The sequence below is a fragment of the Corvus hawaiiensis genome, chromosome 18 (genome assembly GCF_020740725.1).
Source record: "Corvus hawaiiensis isolate bCorHaw1 chromosome 18, bCorHaw1.pri.cur, whole genome shotgun sequence".
Lineage (NCBI taxonomy): Eukaryota > Metazoa > Chordata > Aves > Passeriformes > Corvidae > Corvus > Corvus hawaiiensis.
Window position 1 is genome coordinate 10,933,216 of NC_063230.1, and position 18,653 is coordinate 10,951,868.

General features: G+C 61.0%; 3 protein-coding genes across 7 annotated transcripts; 2 read left to right on the forward strand and 1 right to left on the reverse strand.

Moving 5' to 3' along the window:
- Positions 1–59: 59 nt before the first annotated feature.
- LOC125335217 (trichoplein keratin filament binding) lies at positions 60–5,478 on the reverse strand. Of its 2 annotated transcripts, XM_048322654.1 has the most exons (11): positions 4,349–5,477; positions 4,087–4,140; positions 3,432–3,500; positions 3,040–3,213; positions 2,735–2,847; positions 2,368–2,434; positions 1,943–2,115; positions 1,638–1,719; positions 1,261–1,449; positions 1,107–1,190; positions 60–633 (listed from the first exon to the last, which is right to left on the reverse strand). In XM_048322654.1, the coding sequence occupies exons 1-11, from the start codon at positions 4,769–4,771 to the stop codon at positions 601–603; spliced, it is 1,461 nt and encodes a 486-aa protein (XP_048178611.1). In that variant the 5' UTR covers positions 4,772–5,477; the 3' UTR covers positions 60–600. The 2 variants fall into 2 exon arrangements, with proteins under 2 accessions (XP_048178611.1, XP_048178612.1); XM_048322655.1 differs by lacking the exon at positions 4,087–4,140 and having other exon boundaries at positions 4,349–5,478.
- Positions 5,479–5,883: 405 nt separating this feature from the next.
- LOC125335218 (glycolipid transfer protein) lies at positions 5,884–8,727 on the forward strand. The gene is made up of 5 exons (XM_048322656.1): positions 5,884–6,074; positions 6,752–6,813; positions 7,031–7,164; positions 7,664–7,814; positions 7,977–8,727. Exons 1-5 carry the CDS (start codon positions 5,972–5,974, stop codon positions 8,157–8,159), a joined length of 633 nt encoding a protein of 210 aa, XP_048178613.1. The 5' UTR covers positions 5,884–5,971; the 3' UTR covers positions 8,160–8,727.
- Positions 8,728–9,205: 478 nt separating this feature from the next.
- TRPV4 (transient receptor potential cation channel subfamily V member 4) lies at positions 9,206–17,719 on the forward strand. 4 transcript variants are annotated; one of them, XM_048323274.1, is made up of 16 exons: positions 9,206–9,258; positions 11,626–12,073; positions 12,982–13,154; positions 13,316–13,468; positions 13,600–13,740; positions 13,830–14,128; positions 14,569–14,748; positions 14,833–14,991; positions 15,105–15,197; positions 15,361–15,434; positions 15,520–15,685; positions 15,874–15,940; positions 16,161–16,474; positions 16,606–16,733; positions 16,932–17,053; positions 17,189–17,719. In XM_048323274.1, exons 2-16 carry the CDS (start codon positions 11,709–11,711, stop codon positions 17,329–17,331), a joined length of 2,577 nt encoding a protein of 858 aa, XP_048179231.1. In that variant the 5' UTR covers positions 9,206–9,258; positions 11,626–11,708; the 3' UTR covers positions 17,332–17,719. The 4 variants fall into 4 exon arrangements, with proteins under 4 accessions (XP_048179231.1, XP_048179232.1, XP_048179233.1 ...); XM_048323275.1 differs by lacking the exon at positions 9,206–9,258 and adding an exon at positions 11,360–11,440; XM_048323273.1 differs by lacking the exons at positions 9,206–9,258; positions 11,626–12,073 and having other exon boundaries at positions 12,156–13,154.
- The last annotated feature ends 934 nt before the right edge of the window (positions 17,720–18,653 follow it).

Genomic DNA, 18,653 nt, shown 5'->3' on the forward strand with positions numbered 1-18,653 from the left:
AATCAACTCAATCTCCTCCTGTTGCATAGTCTGCTCACGTAAAAAAAACCAAATCCTTGTTCAGGTTTCAATTATTCATTATTTATGAAACAAGTGAAAAACAACATTTAATGAAGTCTCCAGCACCTTCTGGAGAGGAACTGGACAAGCACTGCTGCCACAGCACACATGATCTGACTGCTTCGCAGTGTGCATTATGAATTAAATCCTCAAAGTCCAGTGGGCACCCGGGCAAAGCCTGATTCTCCAAGGTGGGAGTCTGACACAGCCCATGGTGTTTCACAGCTCCTGTTCCTGGGGAGGCACTGATTCTCTCACGGCTCAGGTCCACAGGGGCCTTTTGTTTGCTGGGTTGCCTCACGTGTGCACAACTCCAGAATGCAAAGTGAAGCAGTTCACTTCTCTGAAGGTGCTTACACTTCCACATTCTTGAAGATAGTAGAAATTTGCTCTTCTTCAGCTGGGCCACAGCTAAATGTTTTCAGAGAGTCAAGTCTTGGTCTCACTGTAGGCTATTCCAGAGGCACCATTACTTCAAGAGTTCCTTGAGCCTTCAGAGTTTTCTTTCTGTAGTCTGGAGCTGCATCTCGTGCTCGTTCCTCAAGTCCAAGCTGCTCTTGGGTAACTGTAGAACTAATGGGGTCAAAACAAAGACCAGCACTGGTTTATGGGCTCTGGCTGTTCAGCATGCACAGGAGGTGATGTGCTGGGCAGGGGCTTTAGGTAGGGTTACTCAAATTCGATTTTAGAGCCAGGCAAAGCAGGACAGACACCATAGACACTGAGCAGGGGAGTTGCACTGTACTGACTGCGTTAACAGAGCCAATAAATCCCTTTCAGCACTGAGCAACATTTGAGGCATTAGCAACACATCTGCCTCAAAAATTCTTTAAAAGATAGGGCCTAATATATCAATATCAGCAAAAGAGAGAACTGTAGAGCTCTATGAGGGGAAGGAACAGCCCAGTGTTGTGCTCTGGCACTGTGACAACCAAAGTGCAGATCAGAGACACTGATGCTGTCACCCTTGGTAATGGACTCGTCTGTCGGGGTGGCCCCTGTGCCAGGACAACCTCTGTGTCAGAGTGACCCAGGTGTGACCTTACCCTGCTGTGCCAGCCCTGCTCGCGGTGCTGCCGGGCCCATCCCTCCTGCTCTTCCTCCTCCTCTCTCGAGCTGCACTCTGTCCCCTGTGCACAGGAAATCGGGTGAGATGGGGCGGCCTCACCAGCCGGGTGTGTATTGGGGAGCTCAGCCTACCTGTGCCTGCAGCTCCCTCCTGCGGGCTCTCTGCAGTTCCTCCTCCTGCTCCTTCTCCCGACGAGTCCCTTCCTTCTTTGCCTCCTCGAGTTCTTTGATCAGCTGCTCTCGATACTTTATGGACTCTTCTTGGGCCCGTCTGTTTAACTCCATCTTCTCTTGGATCTGCCGCTGTCTGCCTGCAAGGACCTGTGCGAAGGGAGGGGATGGAGGGAGAAGATGGTTAAACAGTTCCCAGAAAACACACCAGACAAGCAGAAAAATTCCTTCCACTCTGCTGTGGAAGGCTCTGACTCTCAAGACAGTGGTAGGTGACAAGTGGAATGATGGTATCATTGAGCCAAGGGAGACACATCAACAACAGAGGTCATCATCACCTCATTCATCAGGCGATCTCTAGCCTTCTTCTCTCTTTCCCATTCTTCTTCTCTCTTCTCCCACATTTTTTTAGCTTCTTCCCTAAAGGAGAGAGGAAGAATTATGTCTGAGGTTAAAAGCCCTGTATACTCCACAGGCACAGATGAGCTATCCTGTGCTTTCGAGGCATACTCAGGTTTCTCTTCAGGTTTGTTCCCTGCCAGTTGGTGTGTCCACCCCACCTCTGCCTCTCAGTGACCCTCTGACCCAGAACATACAGCACACATGGACTCTTCAGGTGAAGTTCAGAGGTGGGCAGACTCACCTAAAGATAGTCTCGAGCTCTGCTTCCCTCTCCTTTTCCAGCTGGAGCTGTTCCTCGATGACCCTCTTCATCCAGGCCACGTCTGCCACCGCCTGTTCCTGCTGCGCAATCTGCCGGCGCTGATCCTCATCTTCTTTCTCCAGGAGGGCTGATAAGATTTGCCTGTCTGTCTCCTGGAGAAAAACCACGAGATTAACTATCTACCAGCCTTGCAGCCTGTGTGCAGGGCTCCTCTGGGCATTACTGGTGACAGTGTCAAGGGTGTGCTCAGCAAGATGCTCCATCCGCTGCTTCCCTGTGAGCTTTGTGCTCCTGTGCACAAGCTGGAAGAGGCCTCCTGATCTGTAGGAATCAGAGGCAGACACAAAACACACAACAAGTTTTTTCACCCCACAGCATCTATAAAGTATAAATGAATCTCTTACCAGCTCCTCCTGTATCTGCTGCGCTCGTCTCCTTAACTGGACATCACACTGATGCCTCAAAAAGCGACTGAAGGAAGAAAAAAAAGAAAAAAAAAAAAGCCAATATCACATTGACTCTAAAGCACCACGTCATTGTACAGCAGCACTCAGGGAGGTACATGTGTGACAATGAGGAACCTGCTACCAGGAACAAAAAGCACCAGTAACAGCACCAGTGCCTCTGCTCCTTGGCTGCTGTGGGCAAGTCCACCAAAACCCAAATATTTACATCCTACCACTGCTACGTGGAATATCTCCTTGTGCCCCAAGTACTGCTGTGGACACAGGAACAGATTCTATTCAAAACAAGCTCCACTTGGTGTCCTACCCCAGCTCTTTCTTCCTCCGGTGCTCTTCCATTTGTTTCCTTTCTTCTTCCAAGTTCTCCAGCTCCCACTGCTGCTTTAATAAATTCTCTTGTTCCTTTTTCAGCTTTGTTGCCTAAAAAGGACAAAACAAGCGCCAAGAGAGAGTACATCAGAGAGCTACAGCATCCCACAGAGCATGCTTGACCAGAGTTTGTACCCTGTGCTGCTCCCTGCAGTGCAAACACGGAGAGAAGAGGTCAGGTCAGCCTTGCTGTATTTCCAAGTGAAGCAATGAATTCTCAAATGAGGAGAAAGTCAACATTACCTTTGTCTCCTGTAATTTCAGTTCTTCTATCTGCTGAAGCAACGTCTCCGCTTGCTGCTTCTCCTCCAGCTGACGCTTCTCCTCCTCTTGTCTCATTCTCTCCGGCGCTTCCCCTCGTGCCGTTTCGTACTCGTTTTCATAACGTTTCTTCTCTTTGAGTTCAGTCACCTCTTCCTTTCCCAGCCCAAAGAAAACAGCATCTCAGGTTAGCCTGACACAAAGAAACAGCTTCTGGCTCAGAAAATCCACAGAGCAGACCCCAGCAAGATGGATGGCTTTGTTAACAGTGCCCTTCCCAGCAGCAGCTCCTGTGGCACAAATGTCACATCTCCACCTGCACATGTGTTTCAGAGTCCTCCCAGGGACCAGAACACCAGGGCTACCCCCCATACCTTGGTTTTTTGTGTTAGCTGATCACCCCAAGCCTCTCTCACGTGCTTCCTGTGCAGCTCTGACTCCACCTGGAGATACAACAGATGCAGTAGGGCCATCAGTGCCAGAGGTTCTGTCCCCCAGGATCTTCCAGACTCTCCGGAACACCACCTGGCCCTGAAATCCCAGCAGGATCTGCCTCTGCAGAGGTGGGTTTGTCTGAGTGTCCGAGGTGCCCACCAGGTCCTGAGCTGAGGGTTATTGTCACATGGGAAACACCACAGTGACAGTGACACAGGGCTGCAGCACTGGAGCAGCACATGAGTGGAATAAAGAATGAGGAAGCGCCACAGCATGCCAGGTATAGCTGAGATATTAAAATTTATATTTTTTCTATTATTTATATTTTATGCACCTGAGATATTTACATTGTGAGCACTGAAAATCTGCTCAGAGTCTGAACAGATTTCTGACTTTTAAAAATACAGCTTTGAGGGAGCTTCTTAAAACTATTTAAACTCAAACCCTTTCACTTCTTTGCTTTTTGTTTATCAAAACTTGGGGTTGTTGCTGTGATGCAAGATGAGTGGCAGCAGTAGAGATACGATGACTTCCAAGTTAAAAACAGGTTTAATAAATACAAGGCAGCGGGGACTAAAGAGAAAGCAGTATCACCTCTCGGAGCTCCGCGTTTTTGTTCCAGTGCTCGTGCAGCAGCGGCTCAGCAAACTGGGAACACAGAGCCGGGTGAGGTCAGGATACGCGAGAGCTCGGTATCCCAAACCCCGCCAAGTCTGACAAGGATTCAGGGCACCAAGTGCTGGCAACTCCTGGGGAGCCCCCAGCAAGTCCCGCTGGCACAGGTGAAGCACGGGAGCGGCCCTTCACGGGACGTGCCCCGGAATGCGGGACGAGCACGGCCGGGCCGCTCCCTCACCTTTGTCCTGCACTCTCCGGGGCCGTCCCGCAGCTCCTGACTCCGCATCCCGCCCCGCCGCCGCTCCCGCAGCTCCGCCGCCAGCGCCTCCTGCTCCTCGCCCAGCAGCCGCTGCAGCCGCTCCCGCCGCCGCTGCAGCCGCGCCGCCTTCTCCTCCGCGTCCTTCCGCGCCGCCGCCGCGCTGCCGCACACACCGGCGGTCAGGGGGACCCCGGCAGCGCCCCGGGACCCCACCGGACCGCGGCCGTACCTGGGCGGAGGGACGCGGGGCTCGCTCCACCGCGCCTGCAGGGAGCAGCAGGCGGCGGCGCGGGCGAAGGCGCGGCTGGTGCTCTCCCACTGCTGCCGGCTGCGCGCCTCCAGCTCCCGCCGCTCGGCCGCCCTGCGCTCCGGGCCGCGGCCCCAGCGCAGCCACAGCGACATCGCAATGCGCCCGCAACGCGCCCGGCCGCGACGGTTCCCGCCGAGGGACACGGCGAGACGGGCTCCGCGAACACGGAGGGAGGCGGGGACCGACGGAGGGAGGCGGGGAGACACGGAGGCGAGCACGGAGGGACGGGGAGATGGAGCGGCGGCGGGGGATCTGTTCGCTCCGACCCGGCCCGGCTCGCAGGACACGGTGCCGCTGTGCCAGCTCGGAGCGCGCAGCACCGCGCGGGGTTTATGGCGCTGCAAATATTTCAGGGGTTAAAGGTTTCTGTTTCTGCCCGCCTTGGCAAGGCACCAGCGCGGCGCCGCCTGCAGCGAACCCAACCGGACCGGCCGCTGCGTGACCCGGGAATGGCCGGGCACCGCCGGAGGGGCTGCGGGGCATCCCGAAGTGAGCTCTGAACATCCCAGGACGGGCTGCGAGCACCTTGGGGTGGGCTCAGGGCACCGCGGGCACCACAGAATTGGCTCCTGCCACCGCGGGACGGACTTCAAGCATCCCGAGAGGGGGTCCGGGCACCACGGGAGTCTAGCAGCGGGGAGGGAGGCGGCAGCAGCCGGCAGCGCCAGCAGATGCCACCGCCAGTGACCCACAGCTCCCCGCACTGGCCTTGTATCCGCACCCTCCCTGCCAGCCACAGATCGCTATCGCCCCACGACCTGTTTTTCCAGAATAACCGGTAAAAACACCATATTTGGGGCCCTGTCACCGGCAAATCCGCTCCCCACGCAGCGCACGGGCTGAGCCTCCCTCCGCTCCCACCCCTTCTTCACCTCTCCGTGTCCCCGCTCGGTGTCATTTTCCCACCCAACCCCTCACTGAGGTGTTTCATCACTCCCGCGCGTTGAGGTTTGTTTTCCATCTGTTCCCTATAAAATATTTATCGCCGTGAATAATTAACGCCGGCCCCACTGACGCTCGGAACGCGGCCGGGGCAGATCGAGCTCCTCGGTACGGCCAGGCCCCGAGTCTGAGGGGGCGGTGGGGGCGTGGCTTCCTCGGGCAGCAAGTCCCGCCCCCCGCCGCTCCGACCAATGGCTGCGCACCGCCCTTTTGGGCGGTGCGCAGCCATTGGCCGGAGCGGCGGGGGGCGGAGCGTGGCGTGGGCGCGCTGCCGGGTCGGCCCCCGCTGCCCTCAGAGCCCCCTCAGCCGGGGAGCGGTGAGGGGGAGAGACGGGGGACTTGCGCCGGTCATGGCGCTGCTGCTGGAACACGAGTTCAAGCCGCTGCCGGCTGATAAGCAGATCGAGACTTTGCCCTTCCTGGAGGCCGTGGCGCACCTGCCGCCGTTCTTCGGTGAGACCGGGGTGGCCGGGGCTGGGAGATGAGGACTGGGACCAGGCCTGCTGCGGGCTCAGCCGCTGCGGGGTGCCCCTTCCCCAGTTTTGGGTGGTGACCCTCCTGCCTGATCCAGGGCTCACGCCGGGCTTGGCTGCTCTGCCAGGGCCAGGGTTGCATCACGATCCTGTCAAACCCGCCGAGCAGCTCCTTTGGGAAGCGTCCTGTCGTCCCCTGGAACACCCCATCCAAAGGCATGGCTCGGGGCAGGAGCTGCCATCCCACCCATGGATCCCACCCCGTGTCGGGACATGGGTGGGTGTCGGCGTGGCCGCCCTCGTGTCACAGTGTGCTCGCTGCCCTCCACAATGTCAGCTATTGTGTGGCGGCTCGGTGGCAGCCCCGGAAGCGCAGGACATGGGGCTGCCTGCCTGCGGACGGGCAGTGTCCGGTGCCTGTCAGGCTGTTCCAGGACCTTCTGCCAGGGCTGTGTCCCGGAGCCTGGGGGATTGGAGGTGGGGTCGTAGTAGGTGGCAGGGCTGTCCCAAGAGCCAACATCCATCTACGAAGCTCAGAGATCCTTTTCTAGTCTCGCTGGCGTGTCTCAGTGCCCAGGCTGTGCTTGAAGTTATGGGATGTCTGTGGTGTCCCCTGTGTCACCAATGACTAAGTGTCCTCCCTTCCTTTCTCCACAGATTGCCTGGGGACTCCCATCGTCTACTCGCCAGTCAAAGCAGACCTGACTGGAAATATCAGGGTAGGAAGGGACTTAGGAGGGCTCAGAGGGGAGAATCCCTGGGGAGAGATGCTGTGGGACTGAAGGTGTTTCAAAAGGCTTTTCTTCCCACGGGGACTTTGGGCTCAGCGGTGGCTCATCGGGTCACATGTTTATTCCTGGGACTCCTGCCCAAAGCCCCGTTAGCAGCCACTGTGCTTCCCTGCTCCTGGGAGCCAACCCCCTTCTCTGCCCTCAGAAAATCCGGGCGGTTTATGACTCCAACCCTGCCAAGTTCAAAACACTGCAGAACATCCTGGAGGTGGAGAAGGAGCTGCATGGCTCGGCCTGGCCCAAGACGGGCGCGACGCTGGCGCTGATGTGGTTGAAAAGGTGACTCACAGCGTCGGGAGCTGCTCTGGCTGTGTCCCGGCATGTGGGAAGCTGGAGAACGCCAGCTGGAGGCTGTGTGGGCTGGGGCTGGGCAGTGTGGAGTGCTGTGTTTGGGGAGCACAGGGAACCCCCTCCCCAAATCTCCCCCGGGAATGCACACAGAAATTCAACCTCAGAGCGTGAGCCCACAAATTGTCTGGACGGGCCAGGACCCTGCAGTGCCTGGAGGATCCATGGGGCCACACCTGGCCCTGCCCAGCTCAGCCCTCAAACCTTCACATGGAGGTTCTATCCTTTCCTGGGCCCTATGTCCTGCCCCCGAGGGCTCCATCCAGCCCTTCCCTCTCTCTTCCCTGGATGCACACACAGGGACAGGCACCCTCTGCGAGGGGGATGCGCTGCTGGAACTGTTGGTTTTTGGGATGCTTGGACACACTAGGCTGGAAGCTGGGAAGCAGCACTCCCTTCCCTGAGCCAAACATCTCTGCTCTTCTCCCAGGGGTCTGAAATTCATTCTGGTGTTGCTGCAGAGCATCTCCGATGGCGAGAGGGATGAGGAGCATCCGAATCTCATCCGAGTGAACGCCATGAAGGCTTACGAGATCGCGCTGAAGAAATACCACGGCTGGATGCTGCAGAAGCTCTTCACGGTGAGCATTCCCTCCCTCTCCAAGCATCCAACCATCATCCCTAAGGCTGTTCCTGTGCACTGACAAGTGTCTGGAGACCCCACAGTGTTGGTGAATAGGACACCCCAACCCATGGTCTCTGTTGGGTTTGTGGGAGTCAAACTCCCTCTCCCTGTTTTATAGGGCTCAGTCTACGCTCTCCCCTACAAATCCGATTTGCTGAAGGCCTTGGAGAAGGGTAAAGAAGTCAAAGAAGAGGAAAGCATAGAAAAAATCCATCAGTTTCTCACAAGGGTCACTCCAATCCTGGATGCAATTTATGAGATGTACACGAAGATGAACGCTGAGCTGAGCTACAAAGCCTAAAGCTGGCACAGGACTGGCACAGATTAAATAACGTGTGATGGGTGTTACCTGTGTCTTCATCACTGAGGCAGCTGGGGCAGCTCCCAGCTCTCCGGTGACTTCGATTCCTGTCTGGATCTGCAGTGGATAACGTCTTTTCTAACCAAAAAATAATAGCAATTAACTTTCTATCAAGAACACGGCAATAAAACAATTGTGGGTGTCACCCTCGGATTTCCCAAGAGGAAAAGCAAGTGTTTCTAGTCCCAACTCTCGGATTCCTGTCTTCAGTGGGGCAGGGAATGAAGTGTCCTGCTGATGAATGAAGTGGCACTCAGACCGTGCCTGGAACCCACCAACAGGCACCTCGTGTTGATTGGCACTGGGTTGTCCAGAATGATGCCCATGCTGGAGGAGCTGATGACTTTCCCAGGTGACCCCAACTCCTCCGGTGCCGGCGTGAGAGCGAGCCCCTCTGCCGGGATTCGGAAACCAGGGACTGTCCCCGTGGTGTTTGCGGTGCCTTACGAGCCCCCCTCGCCTCCCGAGCCCCGGGAGCAGCAATTAATAAAAACTGACAGTACCCGTGGCCTGGGAGCCTCATTTGGGGCTGTTCATGGGGGCTGTGTCAGGAACGGTGTTTGGGGAGACTGTTTTAGGGAAGGTGTTTTAGGGCTGTTTCTGGCAGGGCTGTTTTCAGTAGGGAGATTTGGGTTTTTTTCCTAAGGGAGCTGTTTTCAGGAGGCTTTCGAGGAGGGTGTTTTGGAGCTATTCCTGGGAGGCTGTTTTGGAGCTGTGTCCTGGGGCGGCTGGTTTTTGGGAGAGTTTTCAGAGCTGTCCCTTGGGAGGGCTCTGTCAGAGACGTTGTTGCTGGGGGTTTATTTTTTGGAGGGTATTTTGGGGCTGTTCCTGGTGGGCTGTTTTGTAGCGGGTGTTCCCGAGGAATTGCCCGGGGGCCGCGGGGGCGGGGGGGCCGGGCGGGGGCCGATCCCGAGGGCGGGTCCCGGTGCCGCCTCCGTGCTGGAGCCGGGGCCGGGGCGGGGAGGGGCCGCTCTGGGGACCGGCCCCGGGCGACTCGGCGGCGCCGGAGCCTACGGGACTTTCCACGGGACCTTTCGCGGTACGGAGCCGGGGCAGCGGGCAACGGGGGGGGCACGACCGGGAGTGAGACGGGCCGGGACGCGGGGACCGGGGCTGGATGGAGCCTCCGGTGGGGGACGTGGAAACTGGGGCAGGATGGAGCTCGCCGGGCAGCACACGGAGACCTGGGCAGGATGGAGACCCCAGGTGAGGCCGGGGCCGAGGGCTGAGCTGGGCAGGGCCAGGTGCACCCTTATGGGTCCTGAGCTGTCCGGACAGTTTAGGGACTCAGACTCTGAGATTGAGCTGCCAGGTGGGTTCCCAGGGGGATCTTTGATAGGAGGGGGCTCCCACCAGCTCTGAACCCCCCGTGCTGCCCACACCGAGCTCCTGGCTCTTCCCGAGATGAGCACGGCCTCAGCGGTGAGGATGATTTGGGGAAGCAGCTGCATCACTCCAGATGAGCATTTCCGACAAGAACCCGCTGTGGTTTCAGTGATTCACTCCCACCAGATCACCCTTTAATGTCATGGGACAGCCTCCCTGCTGCTCACCCATAGATGTCCCCGCACATCCCGGTGTCGGTGACAGCATCCGTACTCCCATGATGGGCTGGAGCGGGGACTGACTGGGGACACTGGTCCAACTGGGAGGTACCTTGTTGGGAAACTGGGAAGAGGTGGGAGCACAGGTGGGGTTTGTGTTGGATGCGAGAGCTGTGCCTTGACTCAGTTATTCCATGAGGTGAAGAAGTCTGAAAAATCCAAACGCAAATAACTAACGGGCCAAATCAAACCCCTGTGACAGCACCTTTCCTGGCAGCGCCCGGGCTGACGGCACCAGCCCTGAGTCCCTCACTTCCCACACAAGCTCCAGCCACAGCCAGTGACAGCAGGTGTGTGACAGCCCGTGCCGTGTCCGGGTTTTCCCTAAAGCCGCACTTTCCTAGGTCCCAGCACAGTTTGGACAGGTCAGGTGCTCCATTCCCATTCCCAGCCCGCAGCATCGGTCTGCTTGGGCAATTCCCTCTTCTCCGTTGTCCAAGGTCAAACCGGCCATGGGAGGGCCCCTGTTTGCACGGGGTCAGGATGTGGGACCTGTGGGCTTTGGCAGGTGCTTGTGGAATTTCTTGCAGAGATGGAGATGGCAAGAAAGTCAGCAAAGAGGAGAAACTGTCAGCTCTGTGTCCCCCAGGGCTGCACTGTCCTTTCTGGGCATCCCCTGAGGCTGCACCATCCCTGCTGTGTGTCCCCCAGGGCTGTACTGTCCCCCAGGGTCGCGCTGTCCCCACTGAGTGTACCCCACGGCTGCACCGTCCTCACTTGGTGCCCTCCAAGGCTGCACCAGCCCCGCTGATCATCCCCCAGGGCAGCAGGGAGAAGGGGCCGCTGCCTGAACCCCCTCCCTGTCGCTGCAGGGTTTCGGGGCTGTTTGCCACCCTCACCCCCCGTGCCCACAGGAGCACCGCGTGGCTGCCAGGACCTGGCTGCCTCTTTCGAGCCCTTTCCCCGGCTGGGCTGCCCTCCCGACAGGGCCCAGCCTGCCATTGTGGCTTGTCGCACAGAGCTGCAGCCCAGCACAAAATGACAGGTTTTCCGCTGCTTTTTCTGTCCCGGGAGGGCTGAGCTCCCTGCAGGCGGGAGCTGCGCTGAGCCCTAACGCTGCTGGGTTTCGCCGGAGGGTTTTCGTGGAAAACGGGGCTGGGGGAGTGCCCGGGATCAGTCACCTGTCCATGTCCGGAGCGGCGTGGTGGGCAGGACACGCCGACAGGGTACAGTCTCTGCTGGCCGCACTGATAGCACGTCTCTCGTTCATCTCCACGTCCCTCCGGGCAACCTAAACCCGTAATTTCTTGTCCCAGCCGCTGCTCCTGCCCCCCCGCGCCGCACCCGTCCCCTCCCGGTGCCCAGATCCGGGTCCCACCGACCCCCCCCTGGGTTGTGGAGCATCAGGAACAGCCCTGGCCCCGCTCCCAGCCCTGCTGCGGTGGCAGCTCCTGCTGCCTCTGGGCGCGCTTCCCTGGACGCTTCCTTGGATGTGGGGAGTATCCCAAGGAATGTTTTCTTTCCTTGGGCGGCTGATCGGAGTGCACAGGGTCTGCTCTGTGCCCTGTCCTGGGCTGCACCCCGGGCTGACCGCAGCGAGGCCGGGCTCGCCCTCGCCCAGCACGGCAGCGCCGCAGCCGGAGGGGCCCCCGCAGACGTGAGGGGTCCCCGCAGCGGGTAGGTGGGTGCCGAGAGAGCCGGGACAAGGCAGGGCCGACCGGGAGACTCGGAGCTACAGGGGATCCCGCCGGCCCCGACCGCTGCCAGGGTCGGTGTGGGACCCGTCCCGCCGCGGGGCTCGGTGCCCCGGGGAGAGGATGGGGAGGGTCTTTTGCGGGTGACACTGAGTTTTCCTCTGCCAGATCTCTTGGTCTTGTGGAAGGAGCCGGGGGTCACAGCCACCCAGGCAGGCCAGTCGTGCCCGTCCGTTCTCCGTGCAGGGACCATGGCAGACACCGAAGACGCCCCGCGCGAAGCCGGGGAGGGCGCAGGGGAGGACGGCACCCTCCAGAACGACTCCTTCCCGCTCTCCTCTCTGGCCAACCTGTTCGAGAGCGAGGACACCCCGAGCCCCGCCGAGGCAGCCCGGGGTCCCCCCGGAGCTGGGGATGGAAAGCAAAACCTCCGCATGAAATTCCACGGGGCCTTTCGGAAAGGCGCCCCGAAGCCCATGGAGCTGCTGGAGGCCACCATCTACGAGTCCCCCGTGGTCCCCGCGCCCAAGAAAGCCCCCATGGACTCCCTCTTCGACTACGGCACCTACCGACACCACCCCAGCGAGAACAAGCGCTGGCGCAGGAGGGTCGGGGAGTGAGTACGGGACCCCCGCGGCCCCGGTGCGGCGGGGGGTGGGGAGGGGGATGTTCAGCAGCTGGGGACGTGGGCAGACCTTCGAGTGGCACTACGGGGTGCTGTGGGCAGAGGTGTCGCGCACAGGGAGCAGCTCCCGGTGAGTGCCAGTGGCAGCGCTGGGCTGTGCCATGCCGTGGTGGGGGTCCGCAGCCCCCGGTGCCGCGGGGCCGGGAGCGCGCTCCCCTTCCCCCTTACGGGAGCCATGAAAGAGGCTCTGTGCGCCCGGCCGCTCCCCTGGCCGGTGCGGCCGTCTGGCTGCGGCATGAAAGGGCTTTTCAGGAGGCCTCCGCCCTGCCCCCGCCAGGAAACCGGAGCCGGGGGGGGCAGCCCGCGGCCGGACGCACAATGCCCCTCTGTGCCGGGCACCTGGGGCGGCCACCGTGGCCCCCCGCCAGGTCCCCACCCAGGGGTGCAACCGGCTCAGGAGAGCGGGATGTTCCCTCGTGGAGGTGGGTGGAGGGGGCCAGGATGCCCCATGAGCCCTCAGACTGGAAGTCCCCGGCTGGGGCAGCCGCCCTCCGTCCTGCCCCCATTCCCGGTGCCCGGAGCGCACCGGTTGTCCCCGGTCCGTCCCCCTGCTGCCGACTGCTCCGACCGGTCCGGCTTCACCCGTGGTGCCGGAGCGTGACCAAGCCCGAGGGGCACAGCTGGGGGCCCAAAGCGCTGCGGTACCTGGGTGGAGCTGGCGAGGCACTGGGAGCACTGGGCTGCTGTGGGTGGGGAGGCTGCCCCGGCCTCACAGGTGACCCCAGTCGGGAAGTGTCCCCACGTGCCTGTCCCCAGTGGCTGAGCACCCTCAAGCTCATTGCAGAGGTGGGAAACCGAGGCAGCGGCTCCGGTTCCCAGCGCTGGCGTTTCTCCCGCAGGAAGCAGCCGCCGGCCCCAAAGGGACCGGCTCCCGACCCGCCCCCCGTCCTCAAGGTCTTCAACAGACCCATCCTCTTCGACATCGTCTCCCGGGGGTCCCCGGCAGGCCTGGATGGGCTCCTGTCCTTCCTGCTCACCCACAAGAAGCGCCTCACGGACGAGGAGTTCCGAGGTGAGGACCTGGGTGTGTTCCTTGCCCTGGTGCCAGGGCTGCGCTGTGACCACTGGTGATCCCGGTGTTCCTGTGGGAGTGGGGATGCACAGCTCTGGCATGGGAAGCCAGGGGTCTGAGGGGGCTTACCCTGGCCCCACCTCAGCACCTTCCACTCGCAGAGCCCTCCACGGGAAAGACCTGCCTGCCCAAGGCCCTGCTGAACCTGAGCGGGGGCAAGAACGACACCATCCCCATCCTCCTGGACATCGCCGAGAAGACGGGAAACATGCGGGAGTTCATCAACTCGCCCTTCAGGGATGTCTACTACCGAGGTGGGGGGCGTGGGCCACCGCTGGCCCCGCCTGGCCATGGGGAACACTGGGATGATTCGGGGAGCTGGGAAGGCTGGGACTCGGGGGATGTCGCGGGGCAAGGCGGTGGCTGACGGGCGGTGGTGTCACAGGCCAGACAGCCCTGCACATCGCCATCGAGCGCCGCTGCAAGCACTATGTGGAGCTGCTGGTGGAGAAAGGAGCAGACGTCCATGCCCAGGCCCGCGGCCGCTTCTTCCAGCCCAAGAGCGAGGGCGGCTACTTCTACTTCGGTGAGCAGGGAAGGAGCCCGGGTGGCTGCACCCCAAGGTGCCCCCGCAGCGGGGAAGAGGTGACAGGAGCGCCGGTGATGTCCCCGCAGGTGAGCTGCCCCTCTCGCTGGCCGCCTGCACCAACCAGCCGCACATCGTGCACTACCTGACAGAGAACGGGCACAAGCAGGCGGACCTGCGGCGCCAGGACTCCCGCGGCAACACCGTGCTGCACGCCCTGGTGGCCATCGCCGACAACACCCGCGAGAACACCAAGTTTGTCACCAAGATGTACGACCTGCTCCTCGTCAAGTGCGCCAAGCTCTTCCCCGACACCAACCTGGAGGCCCTGCTCAATAACGACGGCCTCTCGCCGCTCATGATGGCAGCCAAGACCGGCAAGATCGGGGTACAGTGACCCCCCTGTATTGGGGGACGGCTCCCTGCCATCCCCGCTGAGTCCTGTCGCGCTCAGTGCGTGTCCCTGCACGGCTTCTCTCTGCAGATGCTGGTGGAAACCTGGATGTGCAGCCTATTAACCCGGCTAATTAAAGCCCCTTTGCATTCTGGCCCTTTCCTAACTAACTCCAGACCCTCGCACAGCCCATCCTCTCCCCTGACCTGCCCTCGGCCTCTGGTGGGGTGGGCAGGAGGGTCATCAAAAATGCAGAACTGCAGCATCCTGGGGGCTGCGACAGTGTCTTTGCACCACCCCAGGAGCACCTGGGAGCATCCTGAGCCCACTGGGGTGGGTTGAGGGATGCACCCGGGGTGGGGTGGGAGAAGGGCAGGATGCCCCAAGCAGGTGGGGCCAGGTCTGGGGGTAGCAGTCCTCCATCCATCCGGCAGATTTTCCAGCACATCATCCGGCGGGAGATCACAGATGAGGATGTCCGGCACCTCTCCCGGAAATTCAAGGACTGGGCGTACGGCCCCGTCTACTCCTCCCTCTACGACCTCTCCTCTCTGGACACTTGTGGGGAGGAGGTGTCCGTGCTGGAGATTCTCGTCTACAACAGCAAGATCGAGGTGTGCAGGGGCTGGGGGGACTGGGAGGGGTCTGGAGGGGACGGGCTGGCCCTGTGCCCTCTGTCAGCACCCATGTCCCACCAGAACCGCCACGAGATGCTGGCCGTGGAGCCCATCAATGAGCTGCTGCGGGACAAGTGGCGCAAGTTTGGGGCTGTCTCCTTCTACATCAGCGTGGTGTCCTACCTCAGCGCCATGGTCATCTTCACCCTCGTCGCCTACTACCGCCCCATGGAAGGCCCCGTGAGTCCCCACGCTGGCCCAGCCCCACGGGCCAGTGCTGCCTCGCAGCGGGGTCTGCCTGGTCTCTGTCCCAGGGGATGGGGGAGCAGCTCAGCTCTGTCCTCTCCCCACAGCCGCCCTACCCCTACACCAGCACCGCCGACTACCTGCGCCTGGCCGGGGAGATCATCACCCTCCTCACTGGAATCCTGTTCTTCTGCACAAACGTCAGTGTGGCAAGGCAGGGGGTCCTCCCGTGGGACCACTGAACCCTTGGGGTCCCCAGGGGTGACAGTCCCTGTGTCCTGAGGCATCCACTACTTCCACAGTGGCCCCAGACATGGGGACCCTGCCACCCCAGACCCTCCAACCTCTGCCTCTCTCCCACAGATCAAAGACCTGTTCATGAAGAAGTGCCCGGGTGTGAACTCCTTCTTCATAGATGGCTCCTTCCAGCTGCTCTAGTACGTGCGGAAGCCCCGGGGCCACCACAAGCCACTGCACCCCCCGGGCTTGTGGGTGCAGAGTCTGACCCCAACTCTCCTCCAGCTTCATCTACTCGGTGCTGGTGATTGTCACGGCGGGGCTGTACCTGGGTGGCATCGAGGCCTACCTGGCCGTCATGGTCTTTGCACTGGTCCTGGGCTGGATGAACGCCCTGTACTTCACCCGCGGGCTCAAGCTGACGGGGACCTACAGCATCATGATCCAGAAGGTCTGATGGGGTCATGGGTCTTGTCCTTCTCCAGGGGTGATCCTCCTGTGGAAGTGTAGCCTAAAGAGGTTCCTCCAGGCTTTGTGAAGGGTTCCACTGCCCTGCTCCCAGCCCGGCCGTGCTGGTGGCACAGCTTGGTGATGATGCCATGGTCCGGCACACCTCACCCTGCTCTCCATCACTTTCAGATCCTCTTCAAAGACCTGTTCCGCTTCCTCCTGGTCTACCTGCTCTTCATGATTGGCTACGCCTCAGGTAACACCTGGCTGGGGGAAGGACAAGCCCTGTGGCTCAGCATGGTTGGGCAGGGGGCTGCAGACCCCCGGCTCCATCCCACCTGCCCACGGGCACAGCCATTGCCTCCTCCAGGAGTGGAGAGGGTCTCATCCAGAACAGAGCCACATTGGGACCCACTGTGGATCCTGTCCTTGCTGTTGCCCCTGCGGACTCGCTGTCCCTGTCCCTTCTCCCTCAGCCCTGGTATCCCTCCTCAACCCGTGTCCCAGCAGCAAGTCCTGCAGCGAGAAGTCCAACTGCACGGTTCCCACCTACCCGTCCTGCCGGGACAGCCAGACCTTCAGCACCTTCCTGCTCGACCTCTTCAAGCTCACCATTGGCATGGGCGACCTGGAGATGCTCGAGAGCGCCAAGTACCCCGGCGTCTTCATCATCCTCCTCGTCACCTACATCATCCTCACCTTCGTGCTCCTCCTCAACATGCTCATCGCCCTCATGGGGGAGACCGTGGGCCAAGTCTCCAAGGAGAGCAAGCACATCTGGAAGCTGCAGGTACCACCCTTGGGGCTGTGGGACAGGGGCCCCAGGGGCATCCTGTGCCTGGGGCGCTGCAGCATCGAGGCCTCCCAAGCTCCGTGGGCCAGGTACCTCCATGCTCAAGCAGTCCCTGGTGTCCCTGGCAGTGGGCCACCACCATCCTGGACATCGAGCGCTCCTTCCCAGTGTTCCTGCGGAAAGCCTTCCGCTCGGGGGAGATGGTCACTGTGGGGAAGGGCACGGACGGAACCCCTGACCGCCGCTGGTGCTTCAGGTAAAGGTGGGCGCCCTCAGGGGCTGGGGAGCAGCTGAGCCTCTCCCGCCACAGCCAGCAGCATTTTGGGGAGCTGGCACCACACACTCGTTTGCTGGGTGCTTTGTACTGATGTGGAGGCAGCTGGCATTGCTGGTGGGTGCCAGAACTCCCATCCTGGCTCCCAGGCAGCCCCTGCGGGTCTGACCTTCTCCACAGGGTGGACGAGGTGAACTGGTCCCACTGGAACCAGAATCTGGGCATCATCAGTGAGGACCCGGGCAAGAGCGACACGTACCAGTACTACGGCTTCTCCCACACCATGGGCCGCCTGCGAAGAGGTGAGCGCCGTGCTGCAGGCAGGGAGCATCCTCAGGATGCTGCTTGCAGCCTCTGATGAGCCCCGGGAGCAGATCTGGAGGCCAAGGCAGCAGCCACAGGCTCCCGGCTCTGCCAGCCTCCCACCCTCTCTACAGATCGGTGGTCGACGGTGGTACCCCGCGTGGTGGAGCTGAACAAGAGCTGCCCGCCGGAGGAGGTGGTGGTGCCCCTGGGGACCGTGGGCACAGCGGAGCCGCGGGAGCGGCGGCACGGCCATGCCCCAAACTCCCCGCTCTAGCCCGGCAGCACCGGCAGCTGATGGACTCTGCCCGGGCCCCCGGAGCGGCTCCAGAATCGCGACCGGGCTGGATGGTGCTTGTCTGCTCCTCAGGGATTCGTGCAGCCTCTGTCCCTCCGGCAGCCGCTGTCCCGGCGGGTGTCCAGCCCGGGTGGGGGGGCCTGGCCCTGCCCCGGCGGGGCCGGTGGTCTCGGCTCTCACCGGCGAGCTCCAGTGCCACCGCTTCGCTTTGCTGTGCCGGGGCCGTGGCTGTGCCGTGCCAGGAGCCTCGGCCCGGGGTGGGGAGCACGGCCCCCGCCGCCCACCAGGGCCGATGGTTTTGCCACAGAGTTTTGCACAAGATTTATACGACTATTTATTTAGTAATAAAGACTGACCCGCCACCGCCGCCTCCTCCCGGCACTGAGTGATTCCGGATGGGAGAGCCACGCTGCCGGTAGGCTCGGGGAGGGATGGAGGAGCTGGCTGCTTCCTGGCTGTGCCGTGCCATGCCAAGCCATGCCGTGCCTTTGGGCATGGTCACCCATCATGCTGAGCTGAGTGGTGCATGGCCGTGGTGTACAGGTGCGGTACAGGGATGTGCGGCCCAGGTGCGGTTCCCGGTTACGATGCTCAGGTGCGGTACAGGGATGTGCGGCCCAGGTGCGGTTCCCGGTTACGATGCTCAGGTGCGGTACAGGGATGCGGTGCGCGGTCGCAGTGCGAGGCCGCCCCACTGGAGGGCAGCACACACCGCGCCGTGCGGGACCGGCCGGACCCCGCACCCCGAGCGCAGGGGTGGCTCCGGGAGCAAACCAGTACTCCGCATCCCATCCCTTCCCGTCCCTAGCCCATCCCCATGGATCCCCGTCCCATTCCCATCCTCACCCCATCCCATCCATCTCTGTAACTCCTTTCCTCCTCATCCTCACAGCCAGCTGCAGTGGTGAGCGTTCCGTTAACAACTGGCTGTTGTGCAAGTGTGAAGGAGCGCTTTGGGTGGGCACCAGTGGCATGGTGACACGGTGACACTGACAGAGACCCTGGCCAGGGCCCTGGGGACAGCCCAGCTCTCTCAGCAAATGCTTTAGCAGCAGAGGGGACACTTCATCTTCCAACTTGATGAGTCGCCGTCAGCGTTAACGGCACCATCTCCGTTTAAATGTGATTTACATACATCTCTCATATTGTGGTTTAACTATTTCCCCAGGGTGAGGGATGAATATGTTTCATTATCACTCCCTGGGAGAGGCGGAGGTGGCGGCTCCTGCTTCATAATCGAATGAGGAGCTGAGCTGCTCTGCTTCTAGGCTGGTTGTTGGGTGAACACAGTAAACTTGGCT